Source organism: Gallinula chloropus, assembly GCF_964237585.1.
Source record: "Gallinula chloropus genome assembly, chromosome: 6".
Classification (NCBI taxonomy): Eukaryota; Metazoa; Chordata; class Aves; order Gruiformes; family Rallidae; genus Gallinula; species Gallinula chloropus.
The window spans coordinates 18,950,854-18,971,776 of NC_140091.1; the positions used below are offsets into that span (position 1 = coordinate 18,950,854).

The 20,923-nt window shown below is 40.7% G+C and overlaps 1 protein-coding gene across 1 annotated transcript in view; it reads right to left on the reverse strand.

The window, feature by feature from the left end:
• COP1 (COP1 E3 ubiquitin ligase) overlaps positions 1 to 20,923 on the reverse strand; it is a gene marked incomplete at its 5' end in the record, with an annotated part of 130,357 nt that overhangs the window by 102,614 nt on the left and 6,820 nt on the right. The window contains 7 exons of the mRNA XM_084266117.1: positions 1,191 to 1,267; positions 3,165 to 3,224; positions 13,062 to 13,130; positions 15,066 to 15,185; positions 17,582 to 17,658; positions 18,923 to 19,020; positions 20,449 to 20,508. Coding sequence (XP_084122243.1) covers positions 1,191 to 1,267; positions 3,165 to 3,224; positions 13,062 to 13,130; positions 15,066 to 15,185; positions 17,582 to 17,658; positions 18,923 to 19,020; positions 20,449 to 20,508 — 561 coding nt within the window. The remainder of the gene's footprint in view (positions 1 to 1,190; positions 1,268 to 3,164; positions 3,225 to 13,061; positions 13,131 to 15,065; positions 15,186 to 17,581; positions 17,659 to 18,922; positions 19,021 to 20,448; positions 20,509 to 20,923) is intronic.

The following is a 20,923-nucleotide window of genomic DNA, read 5'->3' on the forward strand; positions in this document are numbered from 1 at the left end:
GAAACAAATTCAGCCCAACCAATGCTCAAGTTTTCCCCAAGCAGCAGTACTACGAAGCAAACAAGCAATCTATTTAATAGCCAATAACCAGAAAACTAGCAGAACCTGACAACAATCTCATCAGCTTTGCAAAACTGCTCCTTGGCAAAACAGCAGTAGCCCACATCAAAAAATGCACCTGCACCCCAAAAAAATTAAACAAGCTGTGAAGAGCAGAATAACAAACACTCTTTCCATCCATCTTGGTCATAATCCTGTCCTTTCCCTCAGGGCCAGCCAGAACTTCATGGGAATATGAGAGATTCTGGTCTCTGCGTCCAGAAATAGCATCTTGGTTAGAAACCCCAGCCAACACTGTTCAGCTCCTCAGAGCGCCCTATTTAAATCTCTGCAGGGGAGGAAATCAGATCATTTTTTCTCACTTGCTTCTGGGCTATTAACTTTAGAGCTGCTAATTGCAGAAAAGGGACCAACATCATTTTATAACACAAGTCAGCAGCTTAGAGAACGCCACTATTAGGAAAATGCACTGGGGAGAAGTAGGAGAGATGATCATTTAGTAACATAACTTGGCCCTATGAAGCCACCAGAAAAAACACTGCTATGAAGTAGAGCACTTCAAGAAGAGCCTACAATTTTATCAAGAAAACAGACTGTAAAAATAATGCAGACTAAAATCAGCATTGAAAATATATTATTAGAAAGACATTTCATTACCTGCTGTCTGTTATGATTTAAACGCAATCAATAAGCTGGGTATTTTAAATGTTGATCCTGACAGCCCATACCTCCAGCCATTCACGCTGAGCGGGGAAGCCAGAGGACACCAAGATCACACAAAGTTAAGGCTTCTCATATGTCAAGGAGAAGTGGAGAACGTTCAGAAAAGGTAGCACATATTCAACAGTGGTATTTCATAGCATAGCACAGGCTTAACTCAAGTTAACTAATCCACACTACACTGAAAACCATCGACTATGGACAGCATCTGGCATAGAGCCGACCTTTCATCCAACTGCAGGCTCAGATTGCTTCTTCACCCCTTTGTTCACATGAAGATTATACCCATCAAAACCAGACCAGGAAAAATAGTCTGGCACTCAACTAGTTTTGCTCATGTTCTGGGTACCGCATAGAGGGGACTAGGAAGTACAGTGCAATATGTACAGGCTGAAATGCAAGTTGTGTACCTGTGGGAAGGTGAGGGAGCCTCAAACTGCGGCACTGTGCTGTCCTCGCTGACTGGGGAGTACAAGCCACTCATTTCCTGAAACAGAAAGCTGGGTTACAGCAAAGCTCACAAAACATGGATACTAGGGACATTCCAAAATACGGTATTCAAAAGTGGTTGGGTTTTAATTTTTCCAAGCACATAACCAACCATATCTACATTTATTCAATTCTCACCTAGAAGCCTTCACTATACCTGAAGACAACATTGATTTTCAATCTTTTCTCCAATTATCATTCCAACCAGGTTTATGAAATCCTTTAACTGCAGTGCTTTTTACCCCAAAACAGGCAGCATTCAAGTTTATACTCAAGAATAAGAAAAAACCCAATGGATTTGGTTAGCATTCAATTGTCTGTAACCCAGCACTTCCCTCAAACAAGGCAGAACAAGCAAACTCTAACCGCATTTTTGAGATAACATGCAAACTTTTATCTAACAGCCTTCACAGCCGGACAGGAACGCTGGATATGGGTCACGGCAAGAACAGCCACAAGGAAACAGGGCTAAGGTGGTACCGTGACCCAGACTTAAAAGAAGATCTATCAGCTTTCTGTGGGACAAACGCACAAAAAACGGGCTTTGCACATAAACCTGGCTTTGTCACTCCCAGACTAACTCACTGCTGTGCACCCAGTATGAGACTGTACTTTTCATCCAACCGACAAACAGAAGCTACACAGGATTCTGCAGCTTGTTAGTTAGGTGGGGCAAAGTGTTCCAGGACAACGTTACTGCAGCTTCTCACTTAGGTGCCCATTAGTTGTTAGGTACAAAGTAAAATATTTGTGATGAATAGATCCCAGGCTTTAGAGGTCAGAACCAAGGTCACTGTCGCACACCAGATACACACCCCAGATGCAGTCCACTGAAGTGCCCAATTAAAGGGCAGCTAGATATTCTCCAAGGGATCCCGCAGTTTTGGGAAGAGATACTCCTAGATCTGTAGACCTATTTTTACCAGTCTCAAGGAAACATGCAAAGGTGTATTTAGTCCCCAAGAGCTGAGAAACATTTAGGGAAACAGGTCTAGAAAATGCTGTTATCTACCAAGTTACAATTTGCATAACTAGGGGCTGAAGGGAAGTTCCTGAAGTTGTGACATTTATTTATATTTTGATAACTCGTCAGCATGCACGCAAGTCAGAAAGTGAAGTAGTCTAAAAGGCTTTCGGGCAGCTTGTCCTAACTGCTCAAGAGGAGCAACAAGAGAGAAGCAGATCTGCAAACTGATTCCTGACAAGCTTTAAGGGAATACTATTTTGAGAGGCAGCTGTCAAATGCATGCCTGAAACATCAGTTTCCTACTCCAAGATCAACACCCTCAAATGATTAGAGGAATGACCAAGGAGGAACCCAAGGGCTCAACAAGGATTGAGCTGATGGGTTTACAAATACTTAAAGAATAATTCTTAGCAAGAAAATCTCAAGATATCCCCATCATTAAGGAATTAAGAGAACTGTATCATGAGGTAGCAGATTATTTCTGTTCTTTTACACAGCAGGAGCTGGTTCTGCTGCACCATGGCTCTTGTGCACCCCCAACACCTCTCCATTTGAAGAGCAGCACACTGCTAAGATTTGAACAGCTCGTGCAAACAGCTAGAACACCGCAACATATAAAACCTGTAAAGTTATGATCAATATACTGTCTGCTGATTTCTAGCAGTTATTTGAAAATACTTTGTACCAACACTGCGAAATAGAAAGATACAATTACAGAAGACCTAGGTTTCAACGAGGCCCCCTCTTACCAACCTGCAGCTCTCACACACATCAACCAAATGAACAAATTAAAGACAGACCATCATCTGTTCATCTTCCCATTACCAACTCAAGCACCATAAATTTAACACGGCAGCCCCACAGCAAGGCAGACAGCTTGAAGAAAATGAAAAATTGCCAGAGTCAGAACAATGCCTGGGCGCCTCACCTCTACTCGTTTAATATCTTCTTCCAGAACACTTAGCTCCTTCTGGATCTGCTCCAATTGCTGTGGATGAGAAAACAGGAGAAGTCAAAATCAATCTGCACCACACCACCACCAAGATAAATTAGGATCTTCTCAGAGTGAAACCTGAACTATCTTAACAGGCATGTTACAGGATTCAAAAGTCACTCGGGAGGAAGCTCATATGCATAGATTAACATAGGCACGCACACAAACCACATTCAAGACACAGTTACTGCAAAACAAGAGCACGAGGTGCTTTGATATCAGTCACAAAGAGACCCACGCCATTCAAAGGAATACTACCACGCTCCTCTAATTCAAGGTCTCTACCTGGCTTTGAAACACTGAACTAATCGGGAAAAAGCACCATGAAAGACAGCAATCATCTCACCCTTCAGCAAGATATAGTGCTTTGCTGAAAGGAATTTAAAGTCTTTCTCTTGCTAGCAGCTAACCTACCATTTGCCAGGTTTAACTTAATGTTAAGTTTTTCAAATGCCCTTCTATTATGACCACAGAGAGCTTTGCCCCTGGCACCAAGCAAGCACAGTGTGGCATTTCTTTCCAATGAGTGATACTTACCTTGAATTACACCCTACACTACAGTCAATCCAAGGGCTACCCCTGAAAAGCTGAGAAGTGGACCTCCCCTCCCCCCAGACAATATGCCTTCTCCCTCCTTTGTGTCACACATAGGATTTTGCAGGCTTTTCAATTACTTTCCAGTCAGTCAGCTACCTGGCTTTACACACCTGTGAGAGCAACTGTGAAGCCACAGACTCAACAACTGTTTACTCCGAAGCAAGTGCATTTACTACGTACCAGCTCCAACTCCCACCCTACTTCAGCAGACACATCCCATCCAAACACCTACAGCCTACACCCAGCCTTGCACGACTCAAACCCACCAAATTCAGCTCCAACCCAGGTCTGGTTCATTCAGGCACACAAGGATATCCACCTGACTCTCCTCAACTCATAGCAGAAGTCTACAAACTAAGACTGAGACCTGTGACCAGAAGCTGTTACCAAACTGGCAAGTCTGCTGAATGCCTAAGCTCAACACATTCTATAAAGGCCAAACTTGTAATTTTGAATTTTAAAGGGAATATCACTCTGCCCAAATATAAAGATGTTGCAAGGCATGTTACTCTCATTATGACATTCCCAAGAACATTTGGCAAGCTACTCCAAAAGCCTTACTCATTCCAGTGCTTGAAGGATCAAGCTTAAGTGGCAGACAGTTTTACTTAAACTCACCACTTGATCAGCACTCCAGATTTGTGTGCTCTGCTTTAGATAATCCACCATTTTCATTTACCTTTTCAACATTAAAAAATAGCTTCTGCCCCAAACACAAGGGGAAAAAAAAAAAAAAAAAAAGACTGCTGGGTCCACATCTATTTCTAACGTGGCTTCTTCCTTGGAATGAGACAACATCGTATTTGTATCTTGATCTCTCCACTCTGAAGGTTTCCATTTATATTTAGTTTTGAGTCATGGACAGGACAAATTAATGGCTTAAAACTAGACTGCCACAGATAATTTACAAACCACTACAGCGTAACAGACAATTCCATTTTCACTTACGAAACCTACAGCAAGACTAGAAGGTGGTGCTATAGCTCCAAGATTAGTGGTAAGGTTAAGTGACACTTGCACAGCACGGCTCCTGCCCGTACTCCGCTCTAGTGGATAAATACCATTAGTCCCCCACTTTTATAAATCCCATTGAAAAACAAGTTTTAAAAGCACTTAGATATTCCAGAATTACAGCAAGGGGGTCAGCTATTCCACAACGTGCTGCTCACAGCCAAACTGGGCCGCTGAAAAATAACTGATGGCTGTTGCCATCATATGAACAGGAGACCTTTCTGTAGGAACAAGAGCAGAGACTTTTTAATGGTCAGCTTTGTTAACCATTGCACAGAGCCAAAAGTACAAGATCTGGGACTTCACTTACCAATTCCTCTTTCTGGTTACATTATGACAAGCAATTTGAACCTACAATAAGCTCACCTACCATCAGGTAAGCATTTCATGTTCATTTTGGAAAGTCTTCTCCTAACATCAGCATCAATGAGTTACTAATGCTCACACTGAGACTTTTTTTGGTAGGTTGGCTCAAGCGTTTCACAGTTTAACTTTAATCTATCAAAGACCTTAAACCAGTCCACATTCATTCCAATTAAAATTTGAAAAATGAGACTACTGATTTATAATTGCCAGCCATTGAGGGACATTTAAGGAAAGCTAAATGAATTATAGTCCTTGCAGCATATCCAGATTTATGGACACTTAATTTTATATTCACTATGTTGGGCACAGAAAGCAGCCAAGGGCTATCCCAGTGATGGACAAAATCACACCTGTCAAACTTCAGATTAAGTAAGCAAAAACACTCAGAATGAACACCAAAGCATATGCTGAAATAGAAGCACATACTGTGAGCTCTTCTCAGACACAGATGCTTTCCCAGAACTGAAAGAGCCAAAGCGGACAAGGAGAAGGTGTCAATTCAGCAGTTAAACCTCATCATTTCAACCCCAACAAACAAACTACAAGAAGGTACAATGTTCTAGTCTCAAGCTGCGCAAATATATACATAAAGAAGAAAAAAAAGCTGACCTCAAAACAGCCCATGTTTCTTACAGCCTGTAGAAAAGGGACCCAAGTCAAACTAAAGGACTGGAAAGATCTATCAAGAAGCTGCCTGTCAGCTAAGGAAGCCAAGCCAACAGCACAACTCTGAGCTAGCCTTTCTTAAGCAAGACTCACAGCAAAACTTCAAGGATGAACAAGCTTACACAGCGAACAAGCTTGCACACTACTTTACTGTGAGTAGGGAACAGACTCCCACCCCTCAGCCAGCAGTTGTAGGCACTTCCTGTAACACAGGTGAAACTCACCCTTTTCGGAGGTGGCTGACGAATTCAAGGATATAAGGTATGATCACTGGCAACCTTCCTGTTCAAAGGGAACAGACTAGCAGTAATAGGTCAAAACAATATTTGAAAGCAGTATCCAAGAAGAAAAACTTGTGCTCAGCAGTTACCAGCAAAGGTACTACAGTAGGAAACACAGCCTCTCATGTCCTTCTTCAGGTAAGCTTTCATGTCCAAACCACTTTCATACCCACCAGGCAGTAACTCTCTGGTTTGAGTCTGAAGCTGTCTGGACACACATACAAAGAATTCTCCAAAGATAACTCGCAGCTCTGGAGGAAGCAGATTAAAGGAAACCCCCTGGTTAGAGCTGCTCAGAGACACCTGATCACGCTACTGAACTACCACACAAGATTCTCAGGTGGAGACATCAGGTGGGACTTGCACAACCCTAAACATGTCAGTGATTGATTTCAGTTGGTTATCTACTAACAAGTGTAGCTGGAGTTTTCACCCTTGATTTTCCTGCTTTTTTCTGGACCAAGGTCCCTCAGGAGGCAGTGACTTCATCTCCTGTACAGCCCAGACAAGAGGTCCTGATGGGGTGTCCTGCTGCCAGTTTGAAATGGTTGCCAAAAGGCTCAGAAGAACCTCCCAGAAAAACATCATACGCTCCTGACCAACAGTCCTTACCATTCTAGAAAACGTTCAAGGACAACAGAAGTCATTTTCTACAGAAACACTGTGAAATCACCAACACAAACCCCACTAAGCAGCAAAACCCCAAATTCATGCAGCTGAAAGCTCACAAGCCTTGTTATGTTCAAATATCTTCAAGTCTCCAAAACGAGACCTTAATGAAGTCATCACAACATACACTACAAATCAAGACAGAGACACACAATCACTAGAGGAAGCATCTTTTTTTCCCCTACAGACACACACAGCCACTGCACCAACCAGAACAAGGTAAAAACTAGCATCTGTCCAGCTGAGAAGGATACACCAGGTAGCCTTCAACAGTAACCCATTCCTGTCCCATTAACTTCATCACAAGCTCTTTCTACTTCTTGTTCTGCCCTCAACAAGTTCTCTAAAAAACTTGAGTGTAAACTTAACTATCAACAGATGAACCTTTCCTGAAGGTACAGTGGAAAATTAATTTCTTCCCATAAACCTCAATACTTCAACTCTAGAGCAAATAAAATCAGTTTCACTGGAAAACAGTTGGCAGTCTTGTCTGTCTCAGTTTGCCTTCCTGTACAGAGCTTGCTGTAAGGGGCAACTATGGCAAGAAAGCAATCCTCATCTTACAGAGATTTCAGCCTTTTAAATTAATTGCTAATCTCACCTATTTTGACATCAAATCCCATTTGATAACACTGTGCTTCTGAAGTCTTTGCACAAGAGCTAAAACATGCAAAGTTTCTTTCTGGTACAAAGACAAGAACACCTAAGCTTCCACAAGTTAGTTACTTCAGTGAAACATGGCATCCCAGCCTTTTAGACACATGGGCAGTCTGCCTGTAACAGGCTTATCTGCAGGGAGTATTTCTCCTCTGATCAATACTTCCTCCAAATGGCAATTAACTGGGAAAGAGGTAGCAAAAGTTTGAGGACAAGACCCTGATTAAGCTGTGTAGCACACACAATTCCCAAGGGTAGGAGGAAGGAGATGATGCCTGGCTGATGAAAAACACATGTCACATCTTGAATTCCCCTGCCCCCTGCCATTTAAATCCTCCAGTTTCAGGAGTAAGGCTTTGAAGGCTCAATGATTTGATGCTTTTCTAACACCTCCTTAGAGAAAGGTACTTGGGGCAGGGACCAAAGCTGTCTAAACACTCAGATTAATTGCCTTAGAATTTAATACACCACCATACATGCTGCTCAGCTCCAAGCACTACGGTTGTCCCCTCTTTCTTTGGGCAAACAGCTCCGCAGCAGGAAGCAGTCAGCTATTATGCACTGATGTTTATAGGATAATCTCTAGCTTGCTGCATGTAGACCAGCTGTATCTTTGGCTTATCATCACTGCAGTCAGAGCTCACGTCGCTCATTGAGTAGCTCAGAAATGCAAATAGATTTAAAATACCGGTTATTTGAGTGCAGTGGATAGGAAAGAGATTACTATCGCTATAAATTCACCTCAGGAGTCCTGGAATGTAATCAAGACTATATGACAACATAAGAGCATGACTGATCTCTAGTTCTGTCACCTCCTCTTGCTTACTCATTAGTTCATCCATGTGTGTATGCGCAGAACAGTGAGACTTGACAGGTGAAGTGATTAACACAAGGTAATGACATCCCTGGAGAATTCATGCTTATAATTCCCTGCAATTATCCCACAATAACTAATAACTCCTCTTATTTTTAGTATTTAACATGCTCACAATCTGGAGTAACTGAAGACAGCTGGATAGTAACGTACATTTGAGACTGTAAAAAAACAATGATGATTCTGAAATGCTGGGCAGGCACTCAGGGCAGCAAACCCAAAGCCTTTTGAGACTATCTGTCCCAGGATATCTACCAGCTGAAAACAGCCTCCCCCCCCCCCCCCCCCAAAATCAGCAGACATGAAACAGGTTTTGCTTGTTAAATATGAGGGAATTACTGTGCCACTATTAAAATGCCCATGAAACAAAAATGAAACAACAGCTGTCAAGGGAAGCATGGATGCATCTAGGGAATATCAAGTCTATGGCCTAGAACTTGACTTGTGGTGCTAATTAATTGTTAAGCTCAGTATCTGCCCTCAGTAAGCAACCTGCTACTTCACAGAAACAGCCCTCTCCATCAAGTAGCTAAGCTAACAAGGGTTTAGGATTAATTATATATATGATCTATACTTCATTTGGTAACACTCAAATCCTGACAAGACAATTTCTAAAGGGATGAATATAAACTGGGGAGAATTTTTTTATATTAACTGGTATCATCAGCTCTCTCCAAGCGTTCCAAGACAAAAGAACATGTGACCATGCAAAAGTAAACAAAGCTAAATCTGCAAGAGTACTTATGCAACACAGCTTACAGCGTTAGAACTCTGGCACAAAACCATGAATTTTAAAAAGCCTCAAGTTGCTGCATTTGGTTTCCCTTGAAAACAGTAATAAACACCCAACATCAAGTATTTCATTATTAAACTTGACCTTCCAGGTTCCTTGGATCTTTGATTTCAACAGAAGAGGCTGCTGGATAGGAAAAACAGAAAGTGTGCGTTCAATTAACTGCACACGCATCACGCATATGGAAAGGCACATGGCCAAGCGAAGTTTGCTTAAGACAACCAATTATTGTGGATGATTGATACACTTCTCCCCTCCAAAACTATCTACTATTTCATTGAAGTAGTGTTTTCAAGCTTTACCCATTTGTTTTCAATCTTTTTCATAGTAAAAGCAACCCCTTTTTTTTACCCTACTACTGTTGCCAAGGACTTGTTTTTTTGCCACATTGCCATAGGTCAGAGAGAAAACAAAATACATAAGCTTAAAGAAAAAGGGTTTGCAAATAGCTCTGTGCAAAAAAAAGCATACAGTAAATTTCAGCTTGAAAAGAGTAATGTTTTGGAAAGTTATGAATACGTCAAAACAGGATTTTTAATAGAAACTTCTGCAGGTGCTGAACCTCACATTTATCTTCTAGAGAAATGATGAAAGTGCAAGAAAGAGACATTTGTCACAACACTTGACTACAGCAATATTCTGAATTCTTAAGTACATGTCTATAAAGATACAGTTTTCTTCTAGGCATAAAGCCCTCCAATAAGCTCAGAAACCACTGTTTCCTGAAGGCAGGAGGAAAAAACCCACAAAATTTGAGTGAAGGGGAGTTACAGGTGGGGGAATATATGCTCTGAACATGTTTCCTATTTAATGTTATACAGGTGCACTAACTCAAATGCAGTATCTGCATTAACTAACAAGTATCTACTCTTTCCATAAGAACTCACAGCATGTGTAATATGAGATAGCGAGCCTGCTTTGGCAGGGGGGTTGGACCCGATGATCTCTTGAGGTCCCTTCCAACCCCTAAGATTCTGTGATTCTGTGATTCTGTGATTCTATGTACTAAATAAAAGCTGTTAATAAAACAGTGCAGTAAATATTATTCAAAGAGGCATATTAGGAAACAAAATTACCAGGCAGCATTACTTTCCTTTAAACATTTAAGTCAAGAATTTGAAAGAAGCACTCTTGGTCATACATAACACAAGCATTTTTTTATTTATTAAGTACTCAACATTGCTATTTCACTCAGTAAGCAATAGCTACAATTACTCTGCAGTCACCTTCTCTTTCCCTAAAGGAAACTTGGTCCCAATAAAAAGGTAGCGCTTCTGCCCACAATAAAGCCTGATCGTATGATCCATAGCTACATGTACATCATCATGGAAGTGTTCCAAGGTCCAGACATGCTCTTTGAGTTCCATCCATAACTCTTTAAGAGTCACCTATTACAGCATAAGAAGAAACTACAGTAAACTTCAAAGCTCTGATAGCCTTCCTCCTCTTTACTCCAGTAAAGTGACCCCCTAAAACCCTTCTTCTCCACTTCTAAACTAGCACCTTGGACCTTCCACAGTCTGGATACACCTTCACCACCAGCATAACCCATACCATGAAAACAAATACTATCTTCTTCATTATCCACACAGAAAACTCCCTCCAGAAAAGGGTACTCGTCACAAAATCTAACAGTTGCAGGGATGACCTTGGGGTTTACTAGAAAGGAAGCAGATACTGGCTTAATTTACTCCATGGGAACAGTTTGATTGCTGAAGACAGGTTTTGCTATTTTTCTAAAACTAGCCTACTGACTGGTTTGTGTTTTCCAGGCTTCTTCCCACTGGTTCTCATCTTTCTTACCCTGATCAAGTAAAAAGAAAGACTGCTAACAGCAAGCCTGACAAGCCCTCGTTTTCCCTCAAAAATAAATGCCAAGACCAGACACTAACCACCATGGCAAGGACAGAACTGACAGGCCTGCACAAAAGTCTTTTGAGATGTGACAGTCTGTACTTCCCATTGGAATATATTGGAAGGGGGGGTGTGTGGAGAAATAACATCAGAGGAAGTCCTGGCAGAGGGAACACATAAGCAGGGGCAGAGAGGATCTCAAATAATCTACGTGACCAAATAGGCTTCAGGACGTTCCCACGGCTGTATCCAGAGGATCTGCAGCCACAATTAAACTTAGTGGCTCTTTTGAGGCTACAGATCCTTGTACATTATTACTAAAGCCAAGAGCAGGTGCAGATGACCCAGGTGCTCAAAGTGACAGTCAGTGGTAGAACACTGTTACAGCATGATAGAAACCAGTAGCTTTGCAATCCCCCTTCCTACTTGGCACATGCAAACTAAAGTACATACCAACAGCCCCTCCTTCTGAGACAGCTGTTCCAACTCAGTTTCAACTGGGGGAAGAGAAAGCATAGTCTTGCTACTGCCCCAAACACCCATGCACATGAATTACCATGGGATTACTCAAGGAAGAGCATCCTAGTAAGCTGTACGTGAACCTCCTAAAGCACCTGCTCTCACTTCACCTCCTAAACAAAGGCAGCATTACCAGTAAACTTCCCAGGTATCTTAATGGCCCTCAAGCTGCACTGAATCCTGATGAAAGGTGTTCCATGAGCAGCAATGGAACAGTGGCCAGAGCCTCATACAGTTCTGCAGTGATAACGGGTCCAGCTTCTGAAAATCTCTGCAGAATACTAAGTATTAGGAACACAAGAAAATGAAAACACATTCTGAAATTGAGAGACGTTTGTAGACTAAAGACACCATAAACCAACTTCTACCAGCATAAAAAAAAAAATAAAGATACCTCAATGTTTTTGAGCAGTGCTCATGTCTTTGCTGTTTAAGCAAAAAAATACATTAACATGTATTTAATTTTTTTTCCAATCCCAAAGGATCAAACACAGTATGCTTCAGAGTAAACAGAATCACAAGTGGAAGCATAGCATTTTGTCTTCACAGACGTGTTTAGTATACTAGAGAATACCTCAGCTCTCATTTTCCTCTGGCATTCAGGTATCCTAACAAACAGGACTTTCATCACTTCTCATAGGATACTATGCCTAGCCTAGGAGACCTCATGCTCTACAAATGCAACATTATCAGGGACTCAAGTTTCCCCCTTCGGTTAGTTTCCTGACATTCCCCTTGTTGGCTCTTGTGGACGCATATCTACTGGTGGGCAAAGACTTAACTTGCTTCACGGTGACTCCAAAACCAGACCCTCAATCTATTCTAGACAAGGCTTCTTATACCCATCATCTCTATGTCATTCAAGTTTGACCTGACAGTGACACTGATGCACCTTATGTTCTCCACATCTTTTATTAGAAGCCACAACCTCCAAGAAAGCTTGTCCTTCTGGTGTTTTCAGAATAATTTTTGTAGGTTTCTGGGAAATTTCTGGTATCAGGGTTTATCTTCTATAATGCCATGCAATGCCAAGCCCAAGACTTGTGTATGTGAAAGGCATGTATTAAGGAACCCTCTTGCATTCCTTGAGACACTCACTTCAAGACAAATAAGGGGAGTGCAAAGAACATCCATTCTTTTACAACAAAGCACTAGTCACGGCATTTGATACATTAAAAGGAAAAAAAAAAAATCTGAGTGTGACAACATTTTTTTCCTTTCCCATCTTTCTTGCTTTCCCATCACAGGGAAAAAATAAAAAAATTCACATTGCAGTAATTTGATGTAAATTTGCAGCAAGGAATCTCTATCTTCCCACAGGCTTCACCAGCGTGAGACAAAAAGGCAGGTGATTAAAAATTGAAGCTGTCACATGTAAACAGATTAATCTTCCTTAAAACCCACATGTCCTCTGCCTGAGATTTCCCCAAACATGCCTCATCTCTTCCTTCAGAGATCACGCCAGGCTAACACATGACTTAAATAGAAGCAGAGTAGTAGGAAGCAGCAGACACCACTTCACTCACTGAAACAAAGCAAGTTACCTCTCGTTTGTTTCTCCTGGCAACTTTGAGAAATTCCATAAGGATCTGCAGTTGGGCAGCATGGGACTCCTGTAATACAGTAAAGAAGAAAGTGTAACTCTTCCACACACAAAGGAAAACAAACATTCATTTTATACACAGAAATCTACATTTAGCACAGGAACAGTTTTCACTTAGAGGTGAGGAAGAGAAAACTAGCTTCTTAAGGTAGTTTTAAGAATGGCAGCTTTACTTTGCCTCAAAGGTTAAAGCCTCGTTTGGCTCAAGCAAGTTTTTACACGCAGGCAGAAATTGTAACAGCTTTGTTTGTGTGTTACTGAAGACTAATAAGCTGAAATGTTTTTCAGAGCTTTTTGACTACTACATCTGAAATTAGTTTTGGAATACAAGTTCCTCTCAGATTCATCTTCTACTGTGGATGATCATTAGCACACACTTGCAATTAATATACTAAAGCATGGAGTTTTTGTATTAAAAATGCCTCCCCACAAAGTTAACATTTGTGTTTACATAAAGAGCTTACCACTGAAGATTTCAGAGTGGTAGACAACAATACACTCACTGATGAAAGTAAATATCCCTGTCCAATCTTTCCATAACAACCTTCCATTTACCTCAATCACCAGCTTAGTATGCTCATCCAAACCGGCCAAAAACTTGTCAGGGCAAGGTAAGAGAAGCACAAGAGGGAAGAAAAATAAACCCTATACTCTAGCATTAATACAGCCCTGACCTATCCCAGCATTCTGAGACTTAATTTCACAACCTACCAAGGACTGTGAACATACACTCAAAAAGGATCACGACAAAGGAGCACACAGAATGCATTAAAGGCAGAGGGGATAGGACAAGTAAAAAATATTAAGATGCAAGGCTACTAGTTCTGAGGCTTTCCTTCCTCCCCAACCCCATGTTAATGGAAGCGAAGCAGGTAAAACTACAAAGGAAAAAATATTTAAGTTGTTCTCAAAGTATCAGGTGTGAGTTTGTTTTTTAAGGCTTAGTATCCTTAAAAGACATTCCTGTTCAGAATCATCCAGACACTGTTAGGTCATAAGTGACAGTTAGAAACTACACTCCTATCATATCTTCAGTGAACCACAACAAAGAGTTGTGTATACATCCCCATGCAACAAGCTGACACAGCAGTTCTTCTAGCAGTTGTATTTTTTTGGTATTACCCTCCTTCTATCAGAACTACAAGGTGTGTAAATATTGATTCTGCAGGAGTGATGAAGATAAGCCATTCCCAATACAACCCTTCCTCGCCTGTTTTGAAGCAGCACTGAAATCGACCCTCCCACCCCGAGTTCACTAGGCCAAATTTTGCAATCCAGTTTAATTTAGACAGTCTGGCTCTCATCACTGAAAAATGGTCACTTGGCATGGAATGGCCAAATACAGGAGAACAATCTCAAACCAGCTACGCCGCGGTTAAATCACAGGAACATCTTGTTTCAGACCATGTAAATCTTCAAACCAGCCTCATCAATAAGATACCTAAACTCTTCTTTCAACTATTAAGTAATAAAAAGCTCTGAGGGATGGTAGTCACTCAGGTTCTATCAGTTCCAGCAGAAACTAAAGCTCCATGAATACATGGGAAAACATCACACCTTTGCTCCTTAACCTGTATTTTGGACTTTATGTTTCCTACCAAGAGAGGTCTGACATTAACTTGTGCAACAGTCAATTAGCAAGCATCTTCATACACATTCCTCTGTTCTGCTAGCCACTTCCTCATATCCTTTTCCCTTTTTTCTCCCCTGCTTGCTTATACAACCCCACCAGCAGCAACACTTTAAGCATATTATAAGCATTGCAGTCAAAATGTCATTTTGCTACAAAGGTCAGTGAGACAGCCAACTTTTCAGCACCAAAACTCAAGAGAAGATTCTGAGCAATTAATTCAGCAATAGACTCTTACTTCAAGATGATAAAAACATGGAGAAAAAAGCCTGCTAGCTAGGCAACAGCACTCATTTTATGAGAGAGGAGTCTTACTGCTTCCAGCTGCTTCTTCTTTTGTACCAGCAGCTCCAGCATCAGGTTGACGTTGGCCAAGTCAAGATTGTCTTGATCAGTTCCCAACAAATCTTGAATAATCTGCCACCTATGGCCGTTCTAAAAAGAAAAACCAAGAGATATTTGTAAGACAGTGAGTTCAAGCCATCCAGGGCTATCCCCAGCAACAGATATTAAAAGCAACACTGCAGTATTTCATCCCTTTGTAAAAATTTCAAAATAATTTTCAGGAATCAGAATTCCCAGTTCTCCCACACACAGAGAATATAGCTCTTCTGTCCTAATGTGTAGCTGCTTATCTTATTCAGAAGATATCTGAGCTTTATGAGACTGTAAGTGCTGCTGCTAGGAAGAGATTATTTCACAGCCACAATTTTATCTGATTTGTGCCCCAGTTTCTGAGAACATATTTCTAAGGGGAGAAAGAACAAAACATGTTTATCCAAGCTTAGTTGGACTAAACCTATCTGAAATACCATTAAATGGCAATAGCTTTTAATTTTTTTAGCCAGGTAATAGGTAAAGCTCTCACACTAAATTCACAAGGAAGAATATAGTATCAACTTCTTTTTCTTCCTATTCGCACCTCCTCCAATATTCCTGTTAAAGAGTATTTTCATGGGAGGTACAAGAGCAGAAGAGAAGATGGGAGCTCATCAGGGTGATCGTCTCAATCAATCTGTCAGCACGGAGAAGGACTCACTCCTCTGAGCCAGCATACTGCCAGCCCATTCCTCCCTACAGGCTGTTTGCTCTTCTCATCACCAGTAAGGGATTTTTCTTTTAGAAAAGTATCTTTTAGCACAGGAAAACCTCAATAATCAGCTAATTGGTAATAAAGTTCCTGATGCTTTTTAACCTAAGGCTAATAGGAGCAGATGGAAGGTCTTTTAAGCCTTCAAAGAAGAAAGATGGTTTAAGGAAAAAATTATTTCTAAAAGCTACAACACTAGTTCAAGATATTTAAGTCTGCTAGAACTAGAAAGGCCATCTAAGCTAAACCAGAAGTTTTCTAAGAAGTTGAGCCCACTTCTATTGGCTAGATTAAGAAAAATAGTATCTGTAACATCCATATAGAACACACAGCTATCAACAGAAACCATGGAAGCCACAGAGGCAAAAACTCTATTTCCAACCGGAACAATTGGAAAAACCCTGTAATTTTTAAGCAGGTCAACAAGATTTGAAACCAAATTTTAACACATTAGCAGTAGAACATTTAGCTAGTACATTAAACTACTTGGAAAACTTCAAAGATGCCTTAACACGATTATTTAATGAGACATATCCATGACCAAGAAGCAGCACATTTACTGCAACGTGTTTTGAATGACTTGTCTTAATACCAGAAGTAACACAAGAGCCAAACAGGCACATTAAAGAGTTGGCAGCGAGGTTTCTCTTTTTAGAAACACACATCTTATTTGCTGCCAAAAGGCAGACACAACACTGTTTTGGGCATGAAGTTATGGTCGAAATTCCACTTGCTGATAGTTTTTAACCTAGATGCACCTACAGGCACAGTTTTTAGCAGTGTGCTGTGAGAAAGAGTAGAATCAATTCCCATCCAGTCACCATGCATGGCTTCCAGTCAGCAGCGTGCATTTTTAACCAGGTTTATGCACATTTTATATTGAGTAGGACATAGGCATAGTTTATACCAAATATAAAAAGCTTAATCCAAAGTAAACCAATGAATCCTTACAACTTGCTCTACACCTGCTGAAAGCACTGCCTTCTGCAATGCAGCCCCTACAGGGGTAACACTTTGGGAGATGGGTATCTTTAACTGACAAAAACGGGGGCTCCAGGATTTTTAAGATTACTTTGCAACCTTCCTTATGAATTACAGAAGACAAGGAAGGAAGCCAGACATTGCAAAACAATATGCAAGTTTTCCAGTGAATGCAGTATGTTCTTTTTGGTATCAGGATACAAGAGCAACCACTACTGCTGCACCAGTGAGAATATAGATCATGCTCTGATTCTGTGACATGAAGTCAGTCTAGAGTATATCCAGGCAGTTTTACCTGGGATCAGAGCCAGAACAGCAGTGCTGCAAAGGTATCCTTCTCCCTCTTGTGGTTGGTATTAGCTTTCTTCCAGCTTCCCTGTGAAGAAGCTGGAAGAACAGACAAGCCTGTGGCGCTTCCAATCACCCATTACTCTCATTGTAGCTGTAATTTCCCACACTGAATGAAAGTTATTGCCTTTAAACAAGTGTATTTCCATGGGCAGTTTCCCAGGTTATATTCAATATATCATACAACACTTAGCTATGCTAACACAGCTTTCCTCTACATGTATACTGCTAGCAGGAAGAACGAGAATTAACAAGGTCAAAGGGATCTATTGCCACTGATTGAGGTATTATTCCCTCATAAAGCAAGTTAAAGCATCAGCTCAACAGTATAACTTCTTCTAAATTAAGCCACATGACACAATCATTGTAAAAAAGCATTGAATAAATATAAAGTAAGAAAGTTGGAACATACGGTGCTACTCACTGAATGGTCCAGTTTGAGTCTTTTCTCCTCAGATCTTTGCTTCTGTTTAAGAATTAGTTCGTTGACTAAAAAACATAAGATGTCGAAGCGATGGATTTAAGTTTCACAAGTTTCTACCTGAATATCTGTACATTAGTTATCAATTCCACAGTAAGTTTATCGGTAATTTAAAACAACCGAAGTCACTTTTTTTTTCTCCCCACATCATTCCCAATTTTTTTATAAAGTATATAAAAGTTGTTTAAAACACCTAAACAAAGCCTTTTCAGGCTTCAACTCCTTTCTCCAACCAACCACCTCTGACTCTGACAAAGTTTTCCAACTCTGAGGCAGAAGTGCATCAAAGAGGAACGTGAGGGAGACAAAACATTACCTGATGGGCTACAGTGCTATTCAGCACACCTGAATAGAGCAGCTCATTCCTTTAATTCCTAGGTGTGTTTTTTAAGGGTTATATTTTTGCTATAGTTTTATTTCACACCAATGAAAACGGTGCCAAGAAGGAAAGATAACTTCCACCCTTTGCATACACACACAAGGTCTTTCCCCTCTAAGACAGACCTCAAACCCCTGACCACAGGCATTTGGAAGCAACGCTCTTTGGAATAACATGTACTCTAAGACCTGTCTCAGCAACACCTTCAGCGCAACGTGTAAAGTCAGGATGCCTGTTTCTGAAGCCTTTTCATCTATTAACTAGTGAACGAGTATCCCAGCACATGATATCAAGATTTTAGGATTGCACACTGCAATGTCTTTCTTTTGATTCTCTTCTCTCCACAATTAAGTTTTAAACTATTTCCAATTAGGAGCATCCCTCTCCTCTGTTTAAGGAGCACTCAATTAGGATTTCACATATGTATGAACATTTTCCACATAATTAGTTTGCACATATGTGCATCACGTGGACCTCACTGCAGTAGCCAAAATAATACAATACATAATTCAGCCCACCCTCTTTCAGCACCCATGCTTTGTGAACAGGGCACAATCGATTATTAGACAGACAACAGCACAAGAAAGCATAAGCAAATAGATTCACATCTCCAGCCATCAGAAAAATATCTTCCTTTTGCTTTTCTTAGTATGCATACAGCAGCAACTCAGCCTCACTGCTTAACTCTGCATACAGAGCTGCTGAAGACAGTGGCGTGTTAGGAAGTTGTACTACAAACCACTTTTTTTAAATAAAACTCACTGTTGACCCAAGGGTTGATGTTTGGATTCTACTGTCAAATCTAGAAGGTAGTCATTTGTAGCATGACTTTACAAGCGCCTGCCTTCTTTAACAACTAAGATGTTTCTCATACAGTCAAGCCTAGAGCTCACCTAAGAAGTTGGGATAAAGATGATCTATGTTGTCCACAACATAGTTGCACTTGGGACATCTGTTATTGTCCTCCAAGCTCTGGTGAATACATTTATAGCTGTTTAAAAACATAAAATCAAGAAACAAGTGAGCAAACATGAGGAAACAAAATGCAGGCACAAGGTAAATAAAATCAACCTGAGTTAGGTAAGATGTACTGTGTTGACAGCTAACAGCTGCTTGCCAAGATCCTACAGTGGAGTCAAAAACATTCCTATATTAAGTCCAAGAACACTGCAACAGAAAAACAAAAAATGTTTCTTGGAAAGACTTACAAAAGGTGTTTAAGTACTTCACTTATCTCCCCCAGGATTGCAGCAATGGATACTTCAGCCACACTTTCACCTTGAATTCGTGTCCCACTTTCAGAGGCAGAGCTAGCAGACCTCATACTCTTTTACATTAGCCAAATACTTAAGAAGCAACATTAAAAACCTATTAGATATTTTGAGTAATTGACCAGAGAGAAAACACTTCACCAGCTTTTCAGGCTACCCCCCAAGACCTGGCTGTTGTTCTCAGCAAAACTGACTTCAGAAGGGCTCTCTGTTGAGCTGTTAGCTATTGGAGGGACAGAGTAAACAAGACTCACTTCAGCATCAGGTTTAAGCATCTCACTAAGAACCTGTCTCTACCAGCAGCTGACATGAAGATATCACTTGACAACATTGCTCTGTTCTTTCTAAGTAAAGATATTTGAATGCTTCTCATCTTGGACTTTTAAAAGCTGCAGATCACAGGGATAAAGCATTACCATAGAGACCACAAAATCAGCGGTTATCTTACCTGTTGCAGGTCAAAACATTTTTGAAATTAACTGAATCTTTATGCTACCAAAATGTTACTACTTGTAAAAGGTAGGAGATTTCCAGTTAACAAACACCGTAGGAGTATAATTCACATGGCGTCCCTGAGGGTTCTTGTACTTCTCCACAAAACATTTGCTCCTTGTGACAGTCAGAGATAACACTGAAAAGTAAATTGACCTTGGACCAATTCAATACAACAGAAGCAAGGCTGAAGCATATCCTCTCTCAGAAAGAGAACTGCGATAGATTATGTACAAGCCACTTCAAACTGTACAGGGTCCTGCACAAAGGCAAGGAGGACCTCCCAACACCAATGCTCACTCCCAAGACCTCTACAGAGCTGTGCCCCGCTGCTTCAGGTGGTAGCAGATACGTTCCATCTCCAATACAGTAAGCTGAGAAACTGTTCTGACACTAGGCACTGTGTATCACCAGCTTGTGACCACTTGATTTCATTTTATTTTCTTCAGGGGAAGTATGGTAGCACTTTTTTTTGTTTTAAACACTGAGACTTTAAAATCTAACTGGTGCCCATCTTTAAAAACTTTTTCAACCTCTCTCTTCAGTGGAAGGACAGAAAAGTAATAAATGCTCAGAAGGGATTTGCAGCAATGTCAATTCATACACTGTAAGAGATGGAAACTTTGCACAATACCAAAAAAAAAAAAGCATCTTACCAGAAGCTGTGTCCACATTTTGTCATGTAGGCTTCTTCGATCATATCAAAACAGATGGGACTGAAAACAAAAACAAAAGATGTCTCTTATACTGAAAAAGGAGGAAGGAAAACCATACTAGTTCAAAGCAGCCACCTAATCAGGCTTAGGTAATATTTTCGATTTGTGAAATGAAGGAGGCCACGAGAGTGCAACAGCAGCCAGGCAGTATAGAGATCAAAAGGGCAATCAATGGTTCTTTGAACTCTGAATGATATTGCAGTGTGCTATGAGTAGAAACCAGGTAAGCCTTCACTCTTGATGCTTCCAACAGTTGCAAACCACCCAAACAAAACCAGGGTACCTTCAACAAGCAAGGCTGCAGAAGAACCTCCTAACCATCTGTGCTAGGTCTCAAACAGAATGTAAAAATCTGGGGTTTATATGAACAGCCGTAAGGCATTTATAAATGACACCAAAATTAGCTCATCCATCT